The following is a 20,031-nucleotide window of genomic DNA, read 5'->3' as shown; positions in this document are numbered from 1 at the left end:
CTACAGTCTTTAACTTGGAAGAACATGTAATTAAACTCACATCTTCACTGTGAGGATGCAGCAGTTGCGAGGCTGGAAAACATAAACAGAACATAGACACCATCTTCATGTTTTCTGTACCTTTTGCCTAAACAGTGGAATTTAGTTCAAATCTGCAGGAAGAGACAGAACTGAAGGCAACACAGAAGGCAGGATGCATCTACAATCCCTGGGTATCGTCTCTAAGTACTTCCTTCTGCTACCATCTGGGAGTAGATTTTACATCTAAAATCAGACTGTTCTCAGGCAGATGCATAATGAACTTTACTCTTTAGCTATAAATTTGCTGCAGAGGAAATTATAAATGAAAATGATGTAACATACCTGCCTGACAAAAAAAAAAAAAAGGTATATGCAAAATATATTTTTATGCAGAGAATATGATTACTGGTAATTTCTAATCATTAGTAGACTTATTTCATATGCTGCACTGTTCTGTGAATGTTTTACTGGACAGTGAGTTGCGTTATATTTCCTACTATGACAATTCATCTTCTTACTTTCCCGCCTGTTTTTAAGCACACTGCTACAGTCATTTATAGTTCCCAGAGAAGGAATCCAGGTGCTAGTTAAACCTGAGCTTAAATAGTAGATCTAAAAGGCTGGCAGCATGACAGCACCATAGACTGTGTAGAAAAGATGGGGTTTGTATGCCATGAGGAAGTTTACATTACACATTTTCTCTGTTGATGAGGAACATGACATAATGCTGAAACCTTTGGGAGACCTATCTGCTAAATGGTCCATCTGCATCATATTTCAGAGTAAAGAGAGAAAAATGAAATGATTTCTGTGCACACATACTGTAACAGCGATAAATACAGGTTTCAATGTCCACTCCACAGACTTGAAAAAGTACAGTATCATGAAAACGTATTTGCCCACTTCCAGATTTCTTCATTTTTTATAATTTGATGTTTCAGATCATTAAATAAATTTTAAGATTAGACAAAGATAGCCTGTGTAAAATAAAATTGGAGTTTTTAAATGATTATTTTATTTATTAAGGTAAGAAATTCTGCAAACCTATCTGGCCCTGTGTGAAAAAGTAATTGCCTAAAAACCTAATAACCTTGTTGTGCCACCTTAGGTGACAAGAACTGCAATCAAGCATTTGTTATAATGAGTCTTTCACATCACTGTGGAGGATTTTTGTCCTGCTCTTCTTTGCAGAATTGTTTTAATTCAGCCACACTGGAGGGTTTTCCAGCATGAACGGCCTGTTTAAGGTCACCCTTAAAGCATCTAGACTTTGACTGGACCACTCCAAAACCTTCATTCTGTTTTCTTTTTTTTTCTTTTTTTTAGCCATTCAGAGGTGGACTTGCTGGTTTGTTTCGGATCCTTGTCCTGCTGTATAACCCAAGTGAGCCTGAGCTTCAGGGCACAAACTTAACATTCTCTTTCAGGATTTCCTGGTTGAGAGCAGAATTCATGGTTCCTTCAATTACAGCAAGTCCTCCAGGTCCTGAGGCAGCAAAGCAGCCCAGACCATCACACTGCCACCACCATGTTTGACTGTTGTAATGTTCTTTTTTATGACATGATGTGTTAGCTTTATGCTAAATCTTGAATCATGAACTTAACTGAGGTAAGTGAGGCCTTAAGTTCTTTACATGTTGTTCTGGGTTCTTCTGTGACCTCCTGTATGAGTTGTCGATGCACTCTTGGAGTAATTTTGGTAGGCCGGGCGCTCCTGGGAAGGTTCACCGCTGTTCCAAGATTTCTCCATTTGTGGATATTGGTTCTCACCAGTTAGCTGGAGTCCTTAAGCCTTAGAAATGTAACCCTTTCCAGACTCATAGATGTCAGATAAGATAAGATAAGATAGTGTTTATTTGTCCATGACTTTGTCATCTGTTTCTTTAGATCATGACGTTCTGCTTTTTTGAGATCTTTTAGCTGGAGTCAGTTTGTCAGACAGGTTCTATTTTCAACAATGTAGTAACAGTAGTAGTAATAAAGTTGCGTGAAAGAGCCAATCACTGGAAAACAACTTCAGTGCTTTGCCTTAACCCGTGATACGCTTAATTTCAGTCAGAGAGCACACTGGTGCTGTCAGTGTGAGATAAAACATTGTTCTCCATCTTAGATGGGAGACTTCATTGAGCCATGCATTTTTAAATCAAATGGATAATTCCAAATTATAAATTCAACAGTTCATTTGCTCGTGTTCTAATTTGGGGAGCTAGAACATGATTTCCTAAAACGCTGGGATTTCTTTTGTTTGAGAATGACGACGTGTTGTTGCACTATTTTCCGCCGTGTTCTGGCAAAGCGAATTTCCCTCAGGATACTAAACACTACTGAATCTTGTGTCATGTTCAGGCCTCTGAATGGGAGTGAGAATGGCATTTTTTCAGGCTACTGAACAAACTCAATAAGTGAACAGCTGAGTAGACTGAATAACAAAAGGATACCGCGGTGCATGTAAACACACTTTTTCATAAGTCTAGTTGACTGTGATAAACCATTGTAATGAACACAAAAGCAGCCAACCACATTGTACAGAAGAGTAAGAAAGAAGAAAATATGAATATAAGAGGATAAAGGTCATGATTTATTCATCGATGAAAGAAACCCTGGTATTTTATTTATGATGTCTTTAAATATAGCTCATGTGAATTAAATAAGTGATTGAGAATGGATGTTCCAGCCTAGATTCCTGTGTTCCACCCAGGCACCGGCACACACTGAATAAAGTAATCCACCGTGTGCACGTAAACACATCCATCACACATGCACACGTTCAAAGAACAGGTTATTGGAGGCAGACACACTCTGCTGGTTCAGCTCCTTATTGACTTACTTTCAGCTGCAGCTGGACTGAGTGCTAAAAATGTTATAATCGTCTATAATAATTTGTTACTGCTCTTTATGATTAAACAATAGATTTCTCATTGGAAATTAAAATGTGCAGGATTTGGTCTGGAGGATTCAAATTATTATTAATAGCAGGCTGAGTAAATGACATCCAGCTGCATGTCACTGGGAGAATTGTCCTTTCGCGTTCATTTCTCAGTTCATTAAACCTCATTTTTTGCTGAGCAGAAATGTTAATCTATGTGTAGATGAGTGTTTTCAAATGAACGGTTCACATAGGCCAGAGGTCTGTAGCTCCCAGAGCCACTCCCTGCGGCTCTGGTTAAAACTAGACGAATATGAAGATGGAAACAAATATTTTAAGTTTGCTTGTTTTTGTTTATGTTGCATTTTTATTTATCATTGTTGTGGTTCTTTACATTCAGAGGCCTATCCTAGCTGTCAAAAGGTGGGGTACACGCTGAACAGATCGCCAGTCTATGCGGAGTTAAATGATCGGTTCATGGAAGAAATCTCAGCATCATCGGCTTCAATTCAAATTCACCTCTGCTACCCTTGATGTAACTTAAGTGTGACCATGAACACCACAGCTGGAAATACAGCAGCTGGACCTTTAGCTTTTAGCTTTAGCAGACATGCTGTGTGACAAACTGCACACAGTTTGCTGATAACTGTTTTTGTTCGTCTGGACATGTTACATATGTGTACCAAATTTCATACATGTACGTGAAACGCAACAGTGGGAAATGAACTAAAGATGGCGCTGTAGAGCCATTTTGAAAGGGCATTGCCTGAAACCATTAAAATACCTAAATTTTCACCAGACCTGATATGTGTGCAAAATTGCATTTTTGAGCATGTTTAGGCCCTCAAAAAAGCAATTCATTTGCCTAAATGTCCAAAGCAATTACAATAGGGCCTTTGCACAGGTTGTGCTTGGGCCCTAATTACCTGCCACTTAAAAAATGTTCCTGACTTTGTCCTCACTCCTCTTCTGTAGCGCTAGCTAGATGCTGAAGTACCATGACCACAACTTACAGATATCTGCCCCAAAAATGCTGCTCTGGATCATTCCAGCCCCTTTAACCCCTGAGTATGCTGCTATAAATGATGCATAAATTGTCTGGTTTTGCCTCTTTCATCTCTTTCATCTCAAGTAACCAGCCTGGTTTGAAAATGCAAGGAGTAGAAAGTCCAGATATTTGTGTAAAAATGTAGGGAGCGAAAGTAAAAGTTGTCAGAAAAATAAATACTACTAGGACAATAATGAAGTACTTCGTTACTTCCCACCTCTGACAAGTGGTATGAGGTGTTTGCTGTGCTGTGGTGTTGTGCATTATAATCATAGCTTTCCACTTTGTCCTTGTCTTTCCAAAAGACACTGTTTTAGAAGTCTTGCAGTTTGTTCAGATGCAACTTTGCACAACTAAGCCGTGACTTCCAAACAAGTCACACTTGTTCACCCTTTTTCTAATTGTGCTGTCATGAACTTTAACATTTAAGATGCTATCTAAGGCCTGTAGAGTCTGAGATGTAGCTCTTGTTTTTTTGTGTTTTTCACAATTTCTCTGAGCATTGCATGGCCCTGACCTTGGGGTGAATTTGCTGAGTTGTCCAGTCCCGAGAAGACTGCAGCATTGTATTAATAAACGCATGATTGCTCCGGACCAGACTAGTTTTTACAGGACTGCACAGAGGTCTGTAAAAACTCTCTACTTTTATCAAACTATCATTTCTCCTGTCTTACATATTGCATGTTTTTGCTATTCTTGATTACGGGCCTCTCTTTTGAATGTAAACTGATCAAAAGAATTAGGTTATATGCCTTTTAGTGACAGACATAATCTTCTTCATAAAGTCATTGTGGCCCAGAGTTACATTAGCATGCCCAGTTCTGTCAGGGCACTTAAAGTTTCTGTTGAATGTTAGAAATCCAAACTATGAAACACTTATTAAGTTTTCACAAAGATTCTCAGTGATTTCCATCTTGCTTATCCTGTCATGGGGATTTTAACAGAGTTATGAATTCCCTGATGATCCTAATGTTTATTTATTTCTACTCAGCCAGTATAGTTTAATTTTAGGAAGAACACAAGATCTGAACAAAATACCTGATCTGTCTTTTGTTGGAAATTTTACAATCAATTAGGGCTGCAACTATCGATTATTTTAGTGATCGAGTATTCTATCAATTATTCCATTGATTAATCAGGTAATCGGATAAGAAATACTTTTGTCTCATTAACAGTTCATCTTCATATATTTACTGCAGTTTTTCGCTGTGTGAAACAAACAGAGGTGGATGGAGCAGCTACAAAGTTCTCTTTTCTTCACTTGCTGATCAGGTGGTTGATGAAGGACCGCCAGCTGTTTCCCAGTAAAGGTTTTAATGGTGGTTACAGGAATAGGTGCTGCCGTTTTGGACGCTAGAAAACCGTTTCCTTTCGCTCCACCGTCTTGATAACGGCTCCGCATCTTTGCACTTGCCATGCATGTGCAGGCAGACTGCACGTAAAACAGCTCCTGCGGTTGTGTTATCAGTGTTTTTGTTGGGGCTGCATGCGCTGCACGCACTTAATGTCGTAATGCTTTGTATTCGCAAGCATCCTCCTAAATACGTTTCTATTGCAGGTCTATTTTTAGCCACTAATCAGAGATTAAAGCATAAAAAATATTTTGACAGAGCCCCTCGGTTGCAAACGGGTGACCAGGGGTCGTTACCGAACAGTCACTAAAATTCTCAGCACAAGTGTAGAGAGCAGTGGAGGCATGGAAAAACGTGTCAGCGATGATCCACTCGGTGTTAAAGGGTCGGTTTTTCCAAATGACAGAAATCCGCCACAGTGACGGAGAACTTTAATGCTGCTAATGTGGGTGAAACGCTCCACTGACACGGTGACACCGGAGCGCTGCAGAGTTTAAATGAAGCATCGAAACAACAAATTTGTGACGAGGATTTTTTTATAATTGAATTATTGAAGTTACTTGATGAATCGTTGCAGCCCTACAACCAATTAAATTGAGGATTGAGTTCTAACTTTTGACTACATGTATGAACATATTAAAGACTAAAACTTTAAACAGAGCCTGTCACTGAGCGAAGTACTGATGGCCCTAAAGCCACACAGGCACGTTATCACATTCACATCCAGTGCCTTTGTGTCGCTTTGCCATCTTTTTTCTGTAATGAGGTTAAAACACTTTGATACATTTCTGATGAGGATTTTGAGGGTGGTCCTAAATTTTTTATTTTTCAATATTTGAAGTCCCCAAACTATAATTAGAATACTGTCTGGTTATTCATATAGTCATTATAGCTCAGAGGTAGCTGTTTAAAGTAATACAACTCTGGTGGCCATGGACTGTCATTCATTACATGATGATTTTTTTTTTTTTTAAGTCTGTAAATGTGTAAAGTTGCAGCAGAATCAGCAAAATGGAAACATCATGTTGTGCATGTCCCTCTGCACTGCACTGATTACCAAACAGACCAACTGCAATATAAGCCATTAACTTGCTGTTGTCTTTTCTGTAGAGACAATGCTGCACTATTGTGTGTGCTTAGGCAAGCCACTTAACACTCTCCAGCTCCACGAGCAAATCTCTGCACCACACATTGTACCACTACCTCATCACTTGCACTGTGCACTCGGTGCCAAAGTAATGTGTCTGTAAATGGAGGCATAGCAGCCAAATTCCAAATTAACTGACCCTGGAGCAGACCCAGAGTATCTGCAGCTCCCAAGCACCAGAAGCTTTAAGAAAATCTGGACTTAGGAAGCTGCCAGAGAAACCATCTGTGTGCTGTGACTGCATAAGCTCCATCAGCTGTGCTGTCACCCTTTTCGCTGTGCCTCCATCTTAGCTTCAATATTTGAAAACTAAATGAATGAAAACCCAAATACTGGGTCCCCATTTACAAATTTAGTATTCATGAAGGCCAGACTATGTAATCATAAATATCGACCGCATCAATAGAATCAAATTCCTTTATCTGACGTCAGTATTAGTTTCTTAGGTAGTGCCCGTTTCACTTTGTGACATAATCCAGTGAATCAGAGCAAGTGAAAGTAAACACATTAACAACTACTGGCTCTAATAAACATACATTTTGACTTGTATGCTTATCACAGCAAATTAATACATGTGGTAGGTAATTCTATGCATACACTTTATGCTTTGCCACTGTTTCGTATATTCATATAGGCAAAAGTTATTGCACTGTAGATAGTTTCCCATTAAACTAATGAAAAAAATATTGAACTGAAGGCAAACCAGCTGCACTGGGAGAGTATTAGCAGGGAAGATCCAAAGCATTTTAGATATGTGTGCATCAAAGACTTCAGACAGTCTTGATTACAATAAACTTCCCTTAAAAATGTACACAGCGTTAAGTATTGTTTTGTTTGACTACATGTCTGTCTGCTATAATAATCAAAATAAAGCTGAGACTGGGCGCTGATTCATATTTCCTCCCCACTCCCTGCACCTCGATTTCTATTATCATTTTCTTATCCTCTTTAGAACTTAAAACTACTAAAGAAAACTTTTCTCAACAATCCCTGAACTGGCAAATTATCAGTTTTAATTGAGATTTGCACCTTCCTGCTTAAGTAAAGATGAGTCAGCCCCAAACACAGCTGTTTGGGGGATTTGGGTACAATGAATTGTGGGAATTTTGGAACCAAGAGATGCAGTGCAATAAAAGTTAGAGACCTCCTTTTTATTAACATTCTTATCCATGGTGTTGATTTCAGGTTTTTCCATAACTTCCAGGCTCTGTTGGTGAAGCTAGTCTTGGTTTAACCCTTTCTATGGTGTTAAGTCTCAGGTAGGGTATCACAGTGGCCACACTGGGGTTTGTAGGAGAATATCAGCTCATTTGAGAGTTTATGTTTTCAAGCAATGTGCAGTCCTGCCATTATATTGAGCAGAAAAAGCTGGGGAACATAAAATACTCTGTGGAATGAGTCACTTTCAGCACTTTTAGAATTAAGTCCAGGGAAAGACATCACCTACAGTTGTTTACATGCACTCATAATGAGCATAAATAGCATTAACTTGGTTAGTTTCCTGGCATGGACCCAGCTTTTAGGCTTAGTCCACAAATTTTCAATAGGGTTGAGGTCAGGGCTTTGGGAAGGCCATTCCAGAAGCTTAATGCTAGCCTGCTTTATCCATCCCAAAACCAGTTTTAACGTGACTTTGGGATCATTGCCCTGTTGGGACACCCAGATGTGTCCAAATTTCAACCATCTGGCTGTTGATTTGAAGTGAGTTTGTGATGAAGAATTAGGGTGCAGTAGGAAATAGTCAGTGATTATAAGTTAAAAATTGGCCACAGCAACTTACAGGTTTAGAGAAACATCCATCTAACAATTACAAGTGTCCAAAAAAGTGTCAGAGTGGACAGTGGAGCTACGCCTGACTTCATGCACATATAAGTTTTTTTTAAAGCAATTAAAGCAACAGCACTAATTGAAAGACAGCTCATACTCTGGATGACGCTGCAATGAACGACTAAAACCAGAGGGAGGCAGTAATGCAACTTAAAAGGGTGACAATTGTCACAACTCTCCCGAGAGGAAGAAGAAAAGCGAGCCCCAGCGGAGAAAGTCTTCCCTCTGCTGGAGAAGCCGCGTGACGCCCGCAGACTATCAAACAACAAACTGGGGGTAGAGGGCCAGAGAGGACACGATGAGTGGTGCTATGAATTTTAAGAAGTGCGGCTCTGTGCTGATTACGGGAGCCAGCCGGGGGCTCGGGCTGCAGATAGTGGACAGTCTGGCGAGTGGCGGGTTTTCACCTGGAAAGATTATAGCGACGTGCAGAAACCCTGGTGGCGCGCAGGTAAACGCCAACACGGAGCTCGGTGTGCGCCATAACGGTGCAGCTGACGGATTATAACGGATAATACTGACGGATAGCACCAGAAACTGCTGTTTGGAAAATATTAGTTATGTGAAGAGAGAAGTCAAGAGACGCTTCTTCCTATTTCGCCAACGCATGCGTATTTGAGTCATCTGTGTTTTGAACGTGGCACGTACAAGATATACACGCTCAGCTGCACGTTGTTACGTAATTGTTTTCAAAATATTTACATAATACTAAAATAGAAACATAACCAAAAAGAAACAAAGTTGTATGACTCAGTTTAAAAAAAAAAAAAAAAGTCGAAGGTTTCTACGGTGGCCCTGAGAGATCAAATGCACAGCGCCAACAAATAACCTCAGCGTTGCTCCTGTCGCCTAGCAACCGTGACCGCGCGAGCATAGCTGTGGAAAAGAAGGCGTTAAAGTGGAGCTCAAACTTTTATTGGCTTTTTTTTTTTTTAAATTTAATGTCAGCTTTATTTGAAAATAAGCTGTTAAAACAAGTATAACATTTCTACATCAAGGAAAAGATGAGCGAATGATTCATTTCCAAATATACTCACAGCTCTCTAGTAAGACATTAACCCTATTACACCTAAGCCTGAATATGTCCGCCTGAATATGTCTGTCTGCTTATTTGAACTATAAAAGGGCATGAAAAGGTCCTGTGAGTAAGTGCTTTTGCCCCTTTTCTCAGAACACTTTGAATTTTCAATATGACAGTTTTTCATAATTTATTACATGTTAAACTTAAAACTACTCAGTTATTAAGCTTAACTTTAATCTCAGCCAAACCAATTTGCTCAGAAACAAATGAAACACTGAAATAAACCAAACATCAACAGCTAGAGATCATATGAGTGAATTATTTCTGTGTTCAACTTGGATGCCGGGAATCAGGCGTTTCAGGGGTGCACAAATTCGGCCCGCGGGCCGCTTCCGGCCCCACCCCTACTTCCGGTCTGCGAATTGATGTAAAAAATAACACACAATTTGGCCCTTTAAGTTACTTTTTTTGACATTTCGCCATACCCGCCAATTAAGAGGGTTAAGCTATATCTACCTATATCTATCATGGGGAGAGTTGCCACAGTAAAAATGATGATTTTGCCTAAAATCAATTATTTGTTTTCACTGATCCCTAATAAACCTTCTGTTGCCTGGTTTAAATCTCTAGACTCAAACATTTCAAAATTTTTGTGGAAAAATAAAACCTCAAGAATAAGTTTAAAAACTTTACAAAAGCTAAAATGCAGTGGTGGTCTAGAACTCCCAAACTTTTATCACTATTTCTTAGCCAATAGATTACAGTATATTTCAAGATGGATCAAATCAAGCCCTTTAGACAGCCCATGGCTGGATTTAGAACAAACACTCTGTGGAAAAGTGAAAATCTCTGACTTACCTTTCATTAGCGTCAGTATTAAACATCATAGCGGTTTTAAAAGTCTTAACATAAATACCTCTCTGACAGCCTGGTGGGAATTCTTAAAGATAACAAAGTCTTCACTTATCCCATGTGAACTGACACCCATTTGGAACAATCCAGATATATGTCAGAAAAAAACAGTACTGAACTTCTCAACATGGCAAGAGAAAGGAATAAAGAACTTAGAACATGTTATTCACGATGGGACCTTTATTTCATTTGAAGAACTTATTTCCAAATATGAAATTAGCAATAGCAAATTTCTCGAATACCAGCAGTTGAGGTCTATCATACAGGCAAGGTTTAATTTAAATAATTTAAAATTAGAAACCCCTGTACTGGTAACAGAATTTCTAAATCTTTATACCCCTAAATTACTATCAAAAATATATAAGTTATTATTAAAAATGAATGATTCAATATCCCTCCCAACTACAAAATGGGAGCGAGATCTTTCCATTAACCCAGAGGAAAACTTCTGGACACAGATATGTTTAAACACTTTCAAAATGACTAAAAGTCCGAATTTACAACTTATACAATACAAAACTCTCCATAGAATACATTATACAGGACACAGGATGTTCCAAATGGGCCTCAGAGACACAAATATATGCACCCACTGTTCAGGCAACCATACTGAAAACTATATGCATGCAGTTTGGTCTTGTACACCTGTTCAGAGGTTCTGGCAGAGGATATGTGAGGAATTATCCACATGTTTTAATTGTGATATCCCAACATCACCAAAACTGTGCATTCTAGGTGATTTAAGTGAATTAAACATGGAAACAAATATATCACACATAGTTCTTACTACCTTATGCATCGCTAAGAAAACTATCCTCATGAATTGGAAATCAAAAAATGATTTATGCGTTACTCACTATAAGAATCTACTTTTAGACCACATTAGTCTGGAAAGAATGTCTGCCACCTCTAAAAATCAACTGGCAAAATTTGAATCTCTCTGGTCCCCACTGATCAGCTCCATCGCATGATGGGGGTGACGAGCTGTGGTCTGGTTTCGTGGCGCACCCGGTAGGTGGCTGGGGGTGGGCCGGGGGGGCCTGGGTGTCTGATGGCTCTGGCCTGGAGGCGGTGGCTACCGTTTTGTGGTTTCTGTGTCCGGGCCCTGGTTGTTGGTGGTGGGGACTTGGATGGTGCTCTTATGGTCGTGGGGTGTGGGGCTCGGGGTCCCGTGGTGGCGGTGCTGGCCCCGTCCGGGTGGCCGGCTTCCTCTGTGGGGGCCGGGGTGCGGGGGTCGGGGCCCTGGTGCCCGGGGTTGCCCGTTTCCTGGCTGGGCCCCTCCCTGCGCTGGAGGGGTCTGTGCCCCCTTGGGCGCGCCGCCGTGTGGGGTGGGTTGGCTGTGTCGGGGTGTCTGGCTGGCATTCCGGGATTCTGGGTGCCCTCCCCCATGGGGTGGTGGGGCGCTCAGGTGAGGGAGCAGCAGTTGCCCCACACGGGGCCGGTTGGTTCTGACTCAGGACCACTGTGTGCGTGTGTGTGTATGTGTGAGTATGTATGTGGGGGTGTGTGTCTGTGTGTGTGTGCGTGTGTGTACGTGCGTGTGTATGTGTGCGTACGTGCGTGTGTGTGTGTGTGCGATATTTGTTGTCCTTTGTATGCATGTGGGGTGTGTGTTGTGTCCTGTTTGCAGTGGGGGCAGTGGGTGCCGGCCTGGAGTACGGTGGCGTCCTGGGGGTGCGGTCACTTCAGGCCCTGGACCTGCCTTCCCTGGGCTGCGGGGGGGTGTAGGGAACTGGGGTGCCTAGTGAGCCAGTAGCTAGCTGGCTCTCTTCCTCCGGGGGTAGTCCTCTGCCTCCCGGTCATATTTATCCTGGCCCCTCCCCTCCTCCCACTCAGTTTAACATCACATTATGCACACATAGGTTCTCGGGGGTGGGGGGCTCGTGCTGCAGTGAGTAGGGCCATCACCTCGGCTCTGCTCGCTGTGCTGCGTGATGTCCCACTCCTCCTTTTTTAATTGCATTATACAGCTCACAACACATCATAGTACATATAGGGCCTTGGGGGGCAGGTGTGTCACACAGTGGTTAGTGGGTGGCACTGCTGAGGTGGCCCCACTTGTCTGTTCACTGCTGCCTGCACCTCAATTTTATTTACATTTTAGACATTGAGGGCCTTGGGGGGACGGTGTGGATGGGCGCTGTTATTCAGTGCTCATATTACATCTGTCCCTCCAATTTTAAAAGCACTGTAGTTTTCACACAGCCATACACATTCTTCTCAGTACATACATTCACATCACCCCCCCAACACGCTGAGTGGGAGGAGGGGGCGGGCGGGCCTTCTCACACCCCGGTTCCATGCACCCCGCCTGGGATGGGGACTGGCTCATTGTTCGGGGCTGGGTTGGCTGCTTCCCTGGGTTGCCGCTGGCTTGGTGCTGGTACCCGCTCTCCCACATTAGGTGTCCATGTATGTTACATGTGCGTATGCATGAGTGTGTGACTGGTGCATGCGAATGTGCGTGCGTGTGTATGTGCGTGTGTGTACATGAGGGAATGACTGGTACGTGTGTGTGTGTGTGTACATGCGTGCTTGTGAGAGTGTGTGTGTGTGGACAGCTGGGCCTGGGTTGGTGGCTTGCCAAGCCTTGGCACCGGTGGGACACGGAGGGTGGGAGTTACCCCTCCCTACCGCTCCACGCTGCTCCCCACTGGTCGTCACTGCCGCCCCTGGGGTGTGGGTGCCCGTGGGTCCCGGGATGTGTGGCCGGATGTCTCGGCATGGTTTTTGGCCTGCTCCCTTGGCGGCCGTGACCTGGGGGTGGCTTGGGCCTCTTTGGCGCGTGGGGGGGCTCTGCCGGGTGTCGGGCTGCTCTCGGGCGCTTGGGGCCTCGGGGGCCGCATGCCTGGCTCGTGCTGGGGGTGCCGGCCTGCCGGGGGGGGTGGGCTGCCCGTCGTCTCTGGCTCTCTGGACTCTAGCCCCTGGATTGTGGGGGTTCCGTCTGTAGCCTCCCTCCTTCCTCTTCTGGGGAGTGTACGCGGTTGCCATCGGGATGTGTGGCCCCAAGTCTTCTGGGCTCCTGTGCTGTGGATGGCCTGGGTCCCCTGGGTCCTTCCCTATCTACCTCTGGATCGCGGGGGGCATGGTTGCAGTTTCTCGCCCTCATTATCGAATACATTGCATGACAAAGGCGCATACACACACATTACTACAAACAATAAACTTGTGTGTGTGTGTTTGTGTGTGTGTGTATATGTAGGTGCATATGGGTGTGTGTATGGATGTGTGTGTGTGTGTGTGTGTGTGTGTGTGAGTATATCAACCCCTTTTATTTTTTTTTATTTTTTTATTTTTTTATTTTTTCTATCTCCTTTCTTCCTTTTCTCCCCCCCCCCCCCCCCCCCTTTTCTCCCCCCCACCTCTTGTTCTTGCCCCTTCCTTGTTGCCTGTCAGACTTGGCATGAATAACTAAATAAAAAGATAAATAAATAAAAATAAAATTGCAAACATTAACAAGAAGAGCCTATAGGAAACATATAGAGCTGTTCTTGTCAAAGCAAATATGTTTGGTACATCAGTGCATTCGGATCATCATTCCGATTGTGAAAGATGCCAGACATGACAGGCTAAAAAAAAAAAAAAACATCCGTTGTGTTTTGTGTGCTTTTGTACTGTTTTGTTAGTGTTTTCTTAAATTGCAGTGAGTTTGACCTCTCAGGGCCACCGTAGCGTAGGGTTTTGCTTAAGTTTTCCAACTTGTATATAAAGTAAAAGAAGATAGCAGGTATTTATTCAAACAGATGTCAAATTTGAAACTACAAGCCAAGTAGTGATATATTATCATTGTTCATTTATGGTAAATTAGAATTGTGGGATATTAGTTTGAAAAAAAATGTTTGTTGTTTTAAAATTTATTAACCAAAATGTGTTTAATCATTCTAAAAAAAAAATGCAGCTCATTTCTTTCAGGCGACACATTCAAACAAGACTCCACAGACGAAGCGAACGTGTTGACACTACACATTAATTATTCCTCCTTCTCTTTTCAGCAGCAGGCTTAACTATGAGCAAACGCTGATGATCAACAGAGGGGTGTGCTACAAAGCGAGATTTATGGTCTGGCAAATTGTGTTGAGCCTGAAGCCTGAATTTTAAATGTCACAAAGGTGGTGGTAGTTTGAAAGCACCACATTTTCCTGACAGCATGCTCTGAGTCTGATATAGATTATCTTAGGAAGGAGTAAGTTTTACACATGCAATCTGTTAAGCTGTACTTTAGTTTGCTCCCAAGTTCATTGAACACTGCTGGACGTGCAGCTAATAAAAGAAAATTAGACTATGTTTAGGCTGCTTATAAGAGAGATGATGATCTTTTGTATCAGAGGCTGTCTTTGTTGCGAGTGTGCACAGTGTCTGAAGCAGAAAGCCTTTTGTTACCAGAGAAGGCTGAAAAACTCCATCATTGGAGCCATTCCCTCTGACTGGGGTTTAAGGTTTTCTTGAGCCAGTTAATACAAAAATACGCCTGAGCTTGTTTCGTATTACTCCCCTCAGTTAACATAGAGTTAAGTAGGATCAAGACATCATCCGTCACTGCTGTCCAACTGTGCTTTTAACCTACAGAAACTGCAGGAACTGGCACAGAAGCATCCCAGCATCCACATAATCACTTTGGGTAAGACTGAGAAGATTCGTGTTTGTTGTGTAAAACCAAATGAATGCATGAAAAACTAGAAAACACAAAGTCACCCTGTACACTCATCAGCCACTTTGTTAGGTACACCTGTTCAGCTGCTTCTCTCAGCACCTAAGATCGAAATCACCTTTCCTGGTCACCTTGCCTTTTTGTCATTCTTCTTGCTGAGGGCATTGCATGATTTAATTTCCTCATGTTCAATTTTGATTATTTTGTCTCTTTATTAGATGTAGTGAGCCAAGCGAGCATAGAGAAGTCTGTAGAAGAGGTGAGCAAGCTGGTGCAAGAAGAGGGTCTGAACTGCCTGATCAACAATGCGGGCATCAGCGTGGTGGCCGACTTTCATTCTGTTACTGCAGAGATGATGATAGAAAACTTCCACACCAACACTGTGGCTCCTCTAATGATCACAAAGGTAATATTTTTATTTATATATTTTGTGCTTCCTGCCAACTTTGTGTTATGAATCAGCTTCTTAGTAGCAAAAAAAAAAGTTTGTTTGGAAGCTCTTACATCACCAGAAAGTGAAATGAAAAAAAAGAAAAGAACCCCCTTTTCTGTGTTCCTCAGTCGCCGGGAGCAGGACCCATGAGTGTTTCATTACCTCAGTGCTGGAAGCTAACATAAAAATATGGCTTTGATGGACAGAAGTAACAGAACCCTGTAGCCTGGGGCAGACCGCATGCCATACATATTAATTAAAACTCAATTACTTTGTTGGCCTTAGAATTCAGAGCGGACTATAGAGCAGCCCTCCTGTGCTGGTACAAATTCAGGCACTGATCAAAGGCGTGTCAGCAGGGCGGATTGTTCCCGACGCACAGTTTGCTCCCATTAAAGGACCCTTTCTGCTACTGCAAGGCCACACTGCTGCCCCGAGCTCTTCTATAATAGCCGCCTATAAAACTGTAAATGTGATTTTTTTAAATCAGCAGTAAATCACATGCAGTAGAGCCGAAGCCTGATACTCACCCCTCTCTCTCTCTGTAAGCTTTGGGACGCTTCACATCATAACAGAACTGAAAATGTCGTCTTAGATTTTTTTGGAAAAAATTCTGCTTGTCAGTTTTAAAGACTGAATGACTACATGATTAATGTTGAGGAAAAACCTGTTTTAAAATATAAACAAACTGATTGCAGTTGCAATTGCAGCCCTCATTCATACTAAATGTGCTTGTTTTTAATAATGTTGCTTTGTGGGGAATTGAGCACTATGGTTATTGGTTTTTTTGGAGATCCACTGTTGATCTCTGAATTTTATTTTTGTTCTTGTGTCTTCAAAACACAGCAAAAAGGTTCAAAATGAATATTTTCAGTGGTATGAATATTTGAGAAAACGGATCAAAAAAGTGTCTTTTCCAAACATCTGCATGGAGAATTACGCCGGCACCAGAGAGCAGCACTAACATCATCTCTAAACAGATACAACGTGAAATGTGTCAGTCGAACTGACAAAATCTTATTTGTGATGTTAAAAATATAATAATCAACATCCTGATACAACTGTGTCCCTTTGTCACTTTTATATGAAACTGCTTAATTAAATTGACAGTAATTTTAAACTTTGTTACTAGTGTGTGTCTCTGTGACTGTGTCTGTGTGTGCGCGTGTGTCCCTGGCAGGCCTATCTGCCTTTGTTAAAGAAAGCTGCATCCAGAGGAGGAGCAGGCGGCTCAGCCACAATGGGAATCCAGAGGGCAGCGGTTATTAACGTGACCTCTCTGCTGGGCTCTGTGGAGCTCAACTGGGGTGAGAGGGCCAATAACTTCAAATGGTACCCCTACAGGACATCCAAGGTATTGCTACAGTCATTTAAAGGATAAAGAGAGGTTATTTAGGCTGGGAGTATTTCCCATTAATGTAGCTGTTGTAGGTGTGTGGGCACATTTTGCTCTCTCCACCACTGTTACAGATGTTTGCGGCAAACGCAGAGCTGCACAAAAAGATGTAAACGGTGTTTATCAGCTAGCAGCAGCTTTCGGAATTAAAATAAACGGGAATTATCGGATAATGCTAAATAATAAAAAGTAAGAGACTGCTAAAGGATGTCAGAATAACTCTTCTGTGGTATCGATATGAAAAGAGGGATCAGGGGAAATTAATTTTCTTTGTGTTGCACGGTAACCTGTTTGTGCTTGTCATCTCAGAGTGCCCTAAACATGGTTAGTCGCTGCATGGCCGTAGACCTGGAGCCAGACGGGATTCTCTGTATGGCTATTCACCCCGGCTGGGTACGCACTGACATGGGTGGGTCAGAGGTAAGGGTCTGCTCTGGATGACCTTAAGACACAGAATTGGTGATGCTTTGTGTTCTGAATATATAGTATTAGTATAAGTATTTTTCCTCATTAAGCATGACATGTACAAATTAAATCCTGTAATGTAGTGAAAGGAACCAAATCCAGACACTGAGGCAGAGATCCCAAAAACAAAGAACAAGCTTAAAGTCCTTATAATGAAAGTCCAGATCCAAAGTAAAAGAAGCACAAGCAAACTGAGGCTACGAATGCACACGAGGTAACAAAGGAAGCAGAAACAGGAGGGAAGCTAAACACAGCTGAATACAATCAAGGTAAATGAAGGGAAGTAAAACTAGAGACAATACGAGGAGACTGTGATTAGCAACATAAAACAGGAAATTAAATAGAAACACTGAACATGAGTGAAGTTAACACAGGACAATAACACAAAGGGGGACGCAAACGGATCAAATCAACTCTACAAATAGAAACTGGAACTAAGAACTAAAGACTCAAATTACAGAGGGAATATATGTATATAATTACCGAACTGAGAACCAAACACAGAAAGCCTGATAAGAAACAAGAATTAATTAGACTAGAACTCTGTGACACTCAGACCCTGAGAACAGACCAGGGGTCGTAACAAAAATGTGTCTGATTTGCTTTATTTTTCCTTCTCCATCTCTTTACAGGCTCCTCTGAGTGCCGAGGAGAGTATTTCTTCCATCTTGTCTGTGATTGGAGGGCTGACCGAAAAGGATCATGGGTCATTTCTGAACTTCACGGGAGAGCAGATACCTTGGTGAACCTGTTCATCATCACAGCAATGAGTGGGATGATCATGAGAAGTATTAATAGATCCTAATGGCTGTTGCTTTTACTGTAACTAAAGATGAATGTATTTATGAGTGCAGTGTTAAATTTAAATGGAAGATAACTGCATATTTTAAGCTGAAATACAACAACAAACGTATTTAATTGATCTCAAAGAAATGACTTTAACGATTCAACTGTAGATACAGTATACTGTATTTACTGTATGCTGTATCTATTATTTACACAGTATGCTGCAGCCACGCTGTGGTAAAATGTAAACATGAAATGTTTCCTTGATGTAACACATCACAGTGCAAATATTCATGGAGAATACTTTGCTAACACAGGACTGTAGCTGTGCTCCACCTGTTTGACTCTGTCCTCCTCAGAAAGCGCACTGAGCCCAGTGATCAGCGGAGAACTCGTAGTGTTGTTAAGAGAAAATCATAGACTGTATTTTATAACATCAGCACACACTCCATTAATATCCCATAGCCCAGCTGCTGCAGTCTTGGGCTGCCATGGACACTCTCTGTACTCCTTGAGTTAAAACACATTTTTTTTTGGGCAATACAAATAATTAGTAACTGCTAGTTGGCTTGCTAGCTTGTAGCCTACTTTCCCCCCCATAGATTAGTTGCTTTTTTAGCTCTCTAACTGTAACATTAACCTACTAATAAAGGTATCCTCCAAAAAATGAATTTAACTTTTGGATCCCTCAGATCTGTTACCACAGTTTAACGCAGAGTTCATTTTGTTGTTTGAATCCAACAATGATACAGTCTCCTTACTGACCTGAGCAGAGGTCTGCAGGTGCCTCTGGATTACTTCATTGGGGGCAGCCGTCCATTACACCTGTCACATGGACTGTTTGGCTGTAGTATAACACCAGGCACAGTGCAGATGAGTTCTCACTCCGCCAGTATCTTCAAAACTATTATATGCACAGCAGATAGCTAATAAAATATCCAACAGAGGGAATATGGTTGGAGCAGTTTATTGATCTCACCTATGGTATGAAAATCGATGGTTATATGATAATATTTGCCCGTGGTGGTCTTCATTACCCCTCAACTGCCTGTCAGATTTGGAAAATAGTTACACAAAGGTACTGCACTTTTCCTCTTTGTATTCTTGCAATAGAAGTACAGTTTATTTATTTCTGGAGAGATTATTTAAAGATTCTGTTGTTTTCTCTCTAATTGATTTTGTTCAAATGTGAGATGGTAAAAAGATGTAAAAAGTCTTTTTACACATATTTGCTTTAAAAATAGTTTCAAGTTGCAGTTATAATAAATAATTTATTCAAATATCTTCTGTTTTCATTTCTTAAAGCGTTACTGTAAATAATATTTATAGATGTATAAACTGTGAAACTAATAAGATTTTCATTTTTTCCCCTCTATTTGATCCTTTTCAAAACACATAACGCAAATGAAAACATGAAAACAAAAGCTACACTTAAACAGGTAGGCAGATGCACAAGCCCACAATGGGTTCCTAAAACTAGGAAAGAAGCGATAACATTAATATTTTTCTTATTTAATCCATTTTAGATAACAGTTTATAGGGGTATACTTAAATAGTGGGAAATTTTAAAGCTTGGTTTTAATATTAGTCCAGAGGATTTCCAGGAATTCACCAGTACCTCCCTCAGACAGTAGGTCCAACTCAGTGGGATCAGGAGAATCGTCTCTGCGCTAACAAAGAGACGCATTTTGTTATTTTGAGTTTAGTTCCTGAGAGATTCGTGTTCTCTCCCACAACAACAAACATGGCTGCAAGCCGGTGTGGTTGAATAGTCATTTAAAGAATGCATGACGGTGTTTTAAAGATTTATCTTCAATGCATTCGTAAACAAGAAGCACCTCCACAGAGGCAGCTCGCTCCCTCGGCAGTATTTTAGGGAAATAATATTGTATTTTGTATAATTCATTTAGTTTTCTTTGTTCTTTCTAAATGTACTTTAAGAAGTTTGTAATGCAGTAAAAATAAGAGGTCAGAGGTCAAATATGATATTTTATGTGATATTAATAATCCCAATATACCAGTAAAATTTTCTAAATGTTTTTAATACAACCAATAGCAGTAAGAAGCATAGTTTTATATAGCTCTCTATAGCATTATTATCACTTTGAT

General features: G+C 41.3%; 1 protein-coding gene across 1 annotated transcript; it reads left to right on the top strand.

Annotated features, from left to right (window-relative positions):
* The first annotated feature begins 8,472 nt into the window (after positions 1-8,472).
* Positions 8,473-19,190, top strand: LOC115782368 (C-factor). Its single transcript, XM_030732525.1, has 6 exons — positions 8,473-8,712; positions 14,761-14,812; positions 15,061-15,248; positions 16,456-16,629; positions 16,981-17,091; positions 17,769-19,190. The coding sequence occupies exons 1-6, from the start codon at positions 8,560-8,562 to the stop codon at positions 17,880-17,882; spliced, it is 792 nt and encodes a 263-aa protein (XP_030588385.1). The 5' UTR covers positions 8,473-8,559; the 3' UTR covers positions 17,883-19,190.
* The last annotated feature ends 841 nt before the right edge of the window (positions 19,191-20,031 follow it).

Source organism: Archocentrus centrarchus, chromosome 6, assembly GCF_007364275.1.
Source record: "Archocentrus centrarchus isolate MPI-CPG fArcCen1 chromosome 6, fArcCen1, whole genome shotgun sequence".
In the NCBI taxonomy this organism is placed as follows: Eukaryota; Metazoa; Chordata; class Actinopteri; order Cichliformes; family Cichlidae; genus Archocentrus; species Archocentrus centrarchus.
This window is presented reverse-complemented; position numbering and strand designations above follow the sequence as displayed.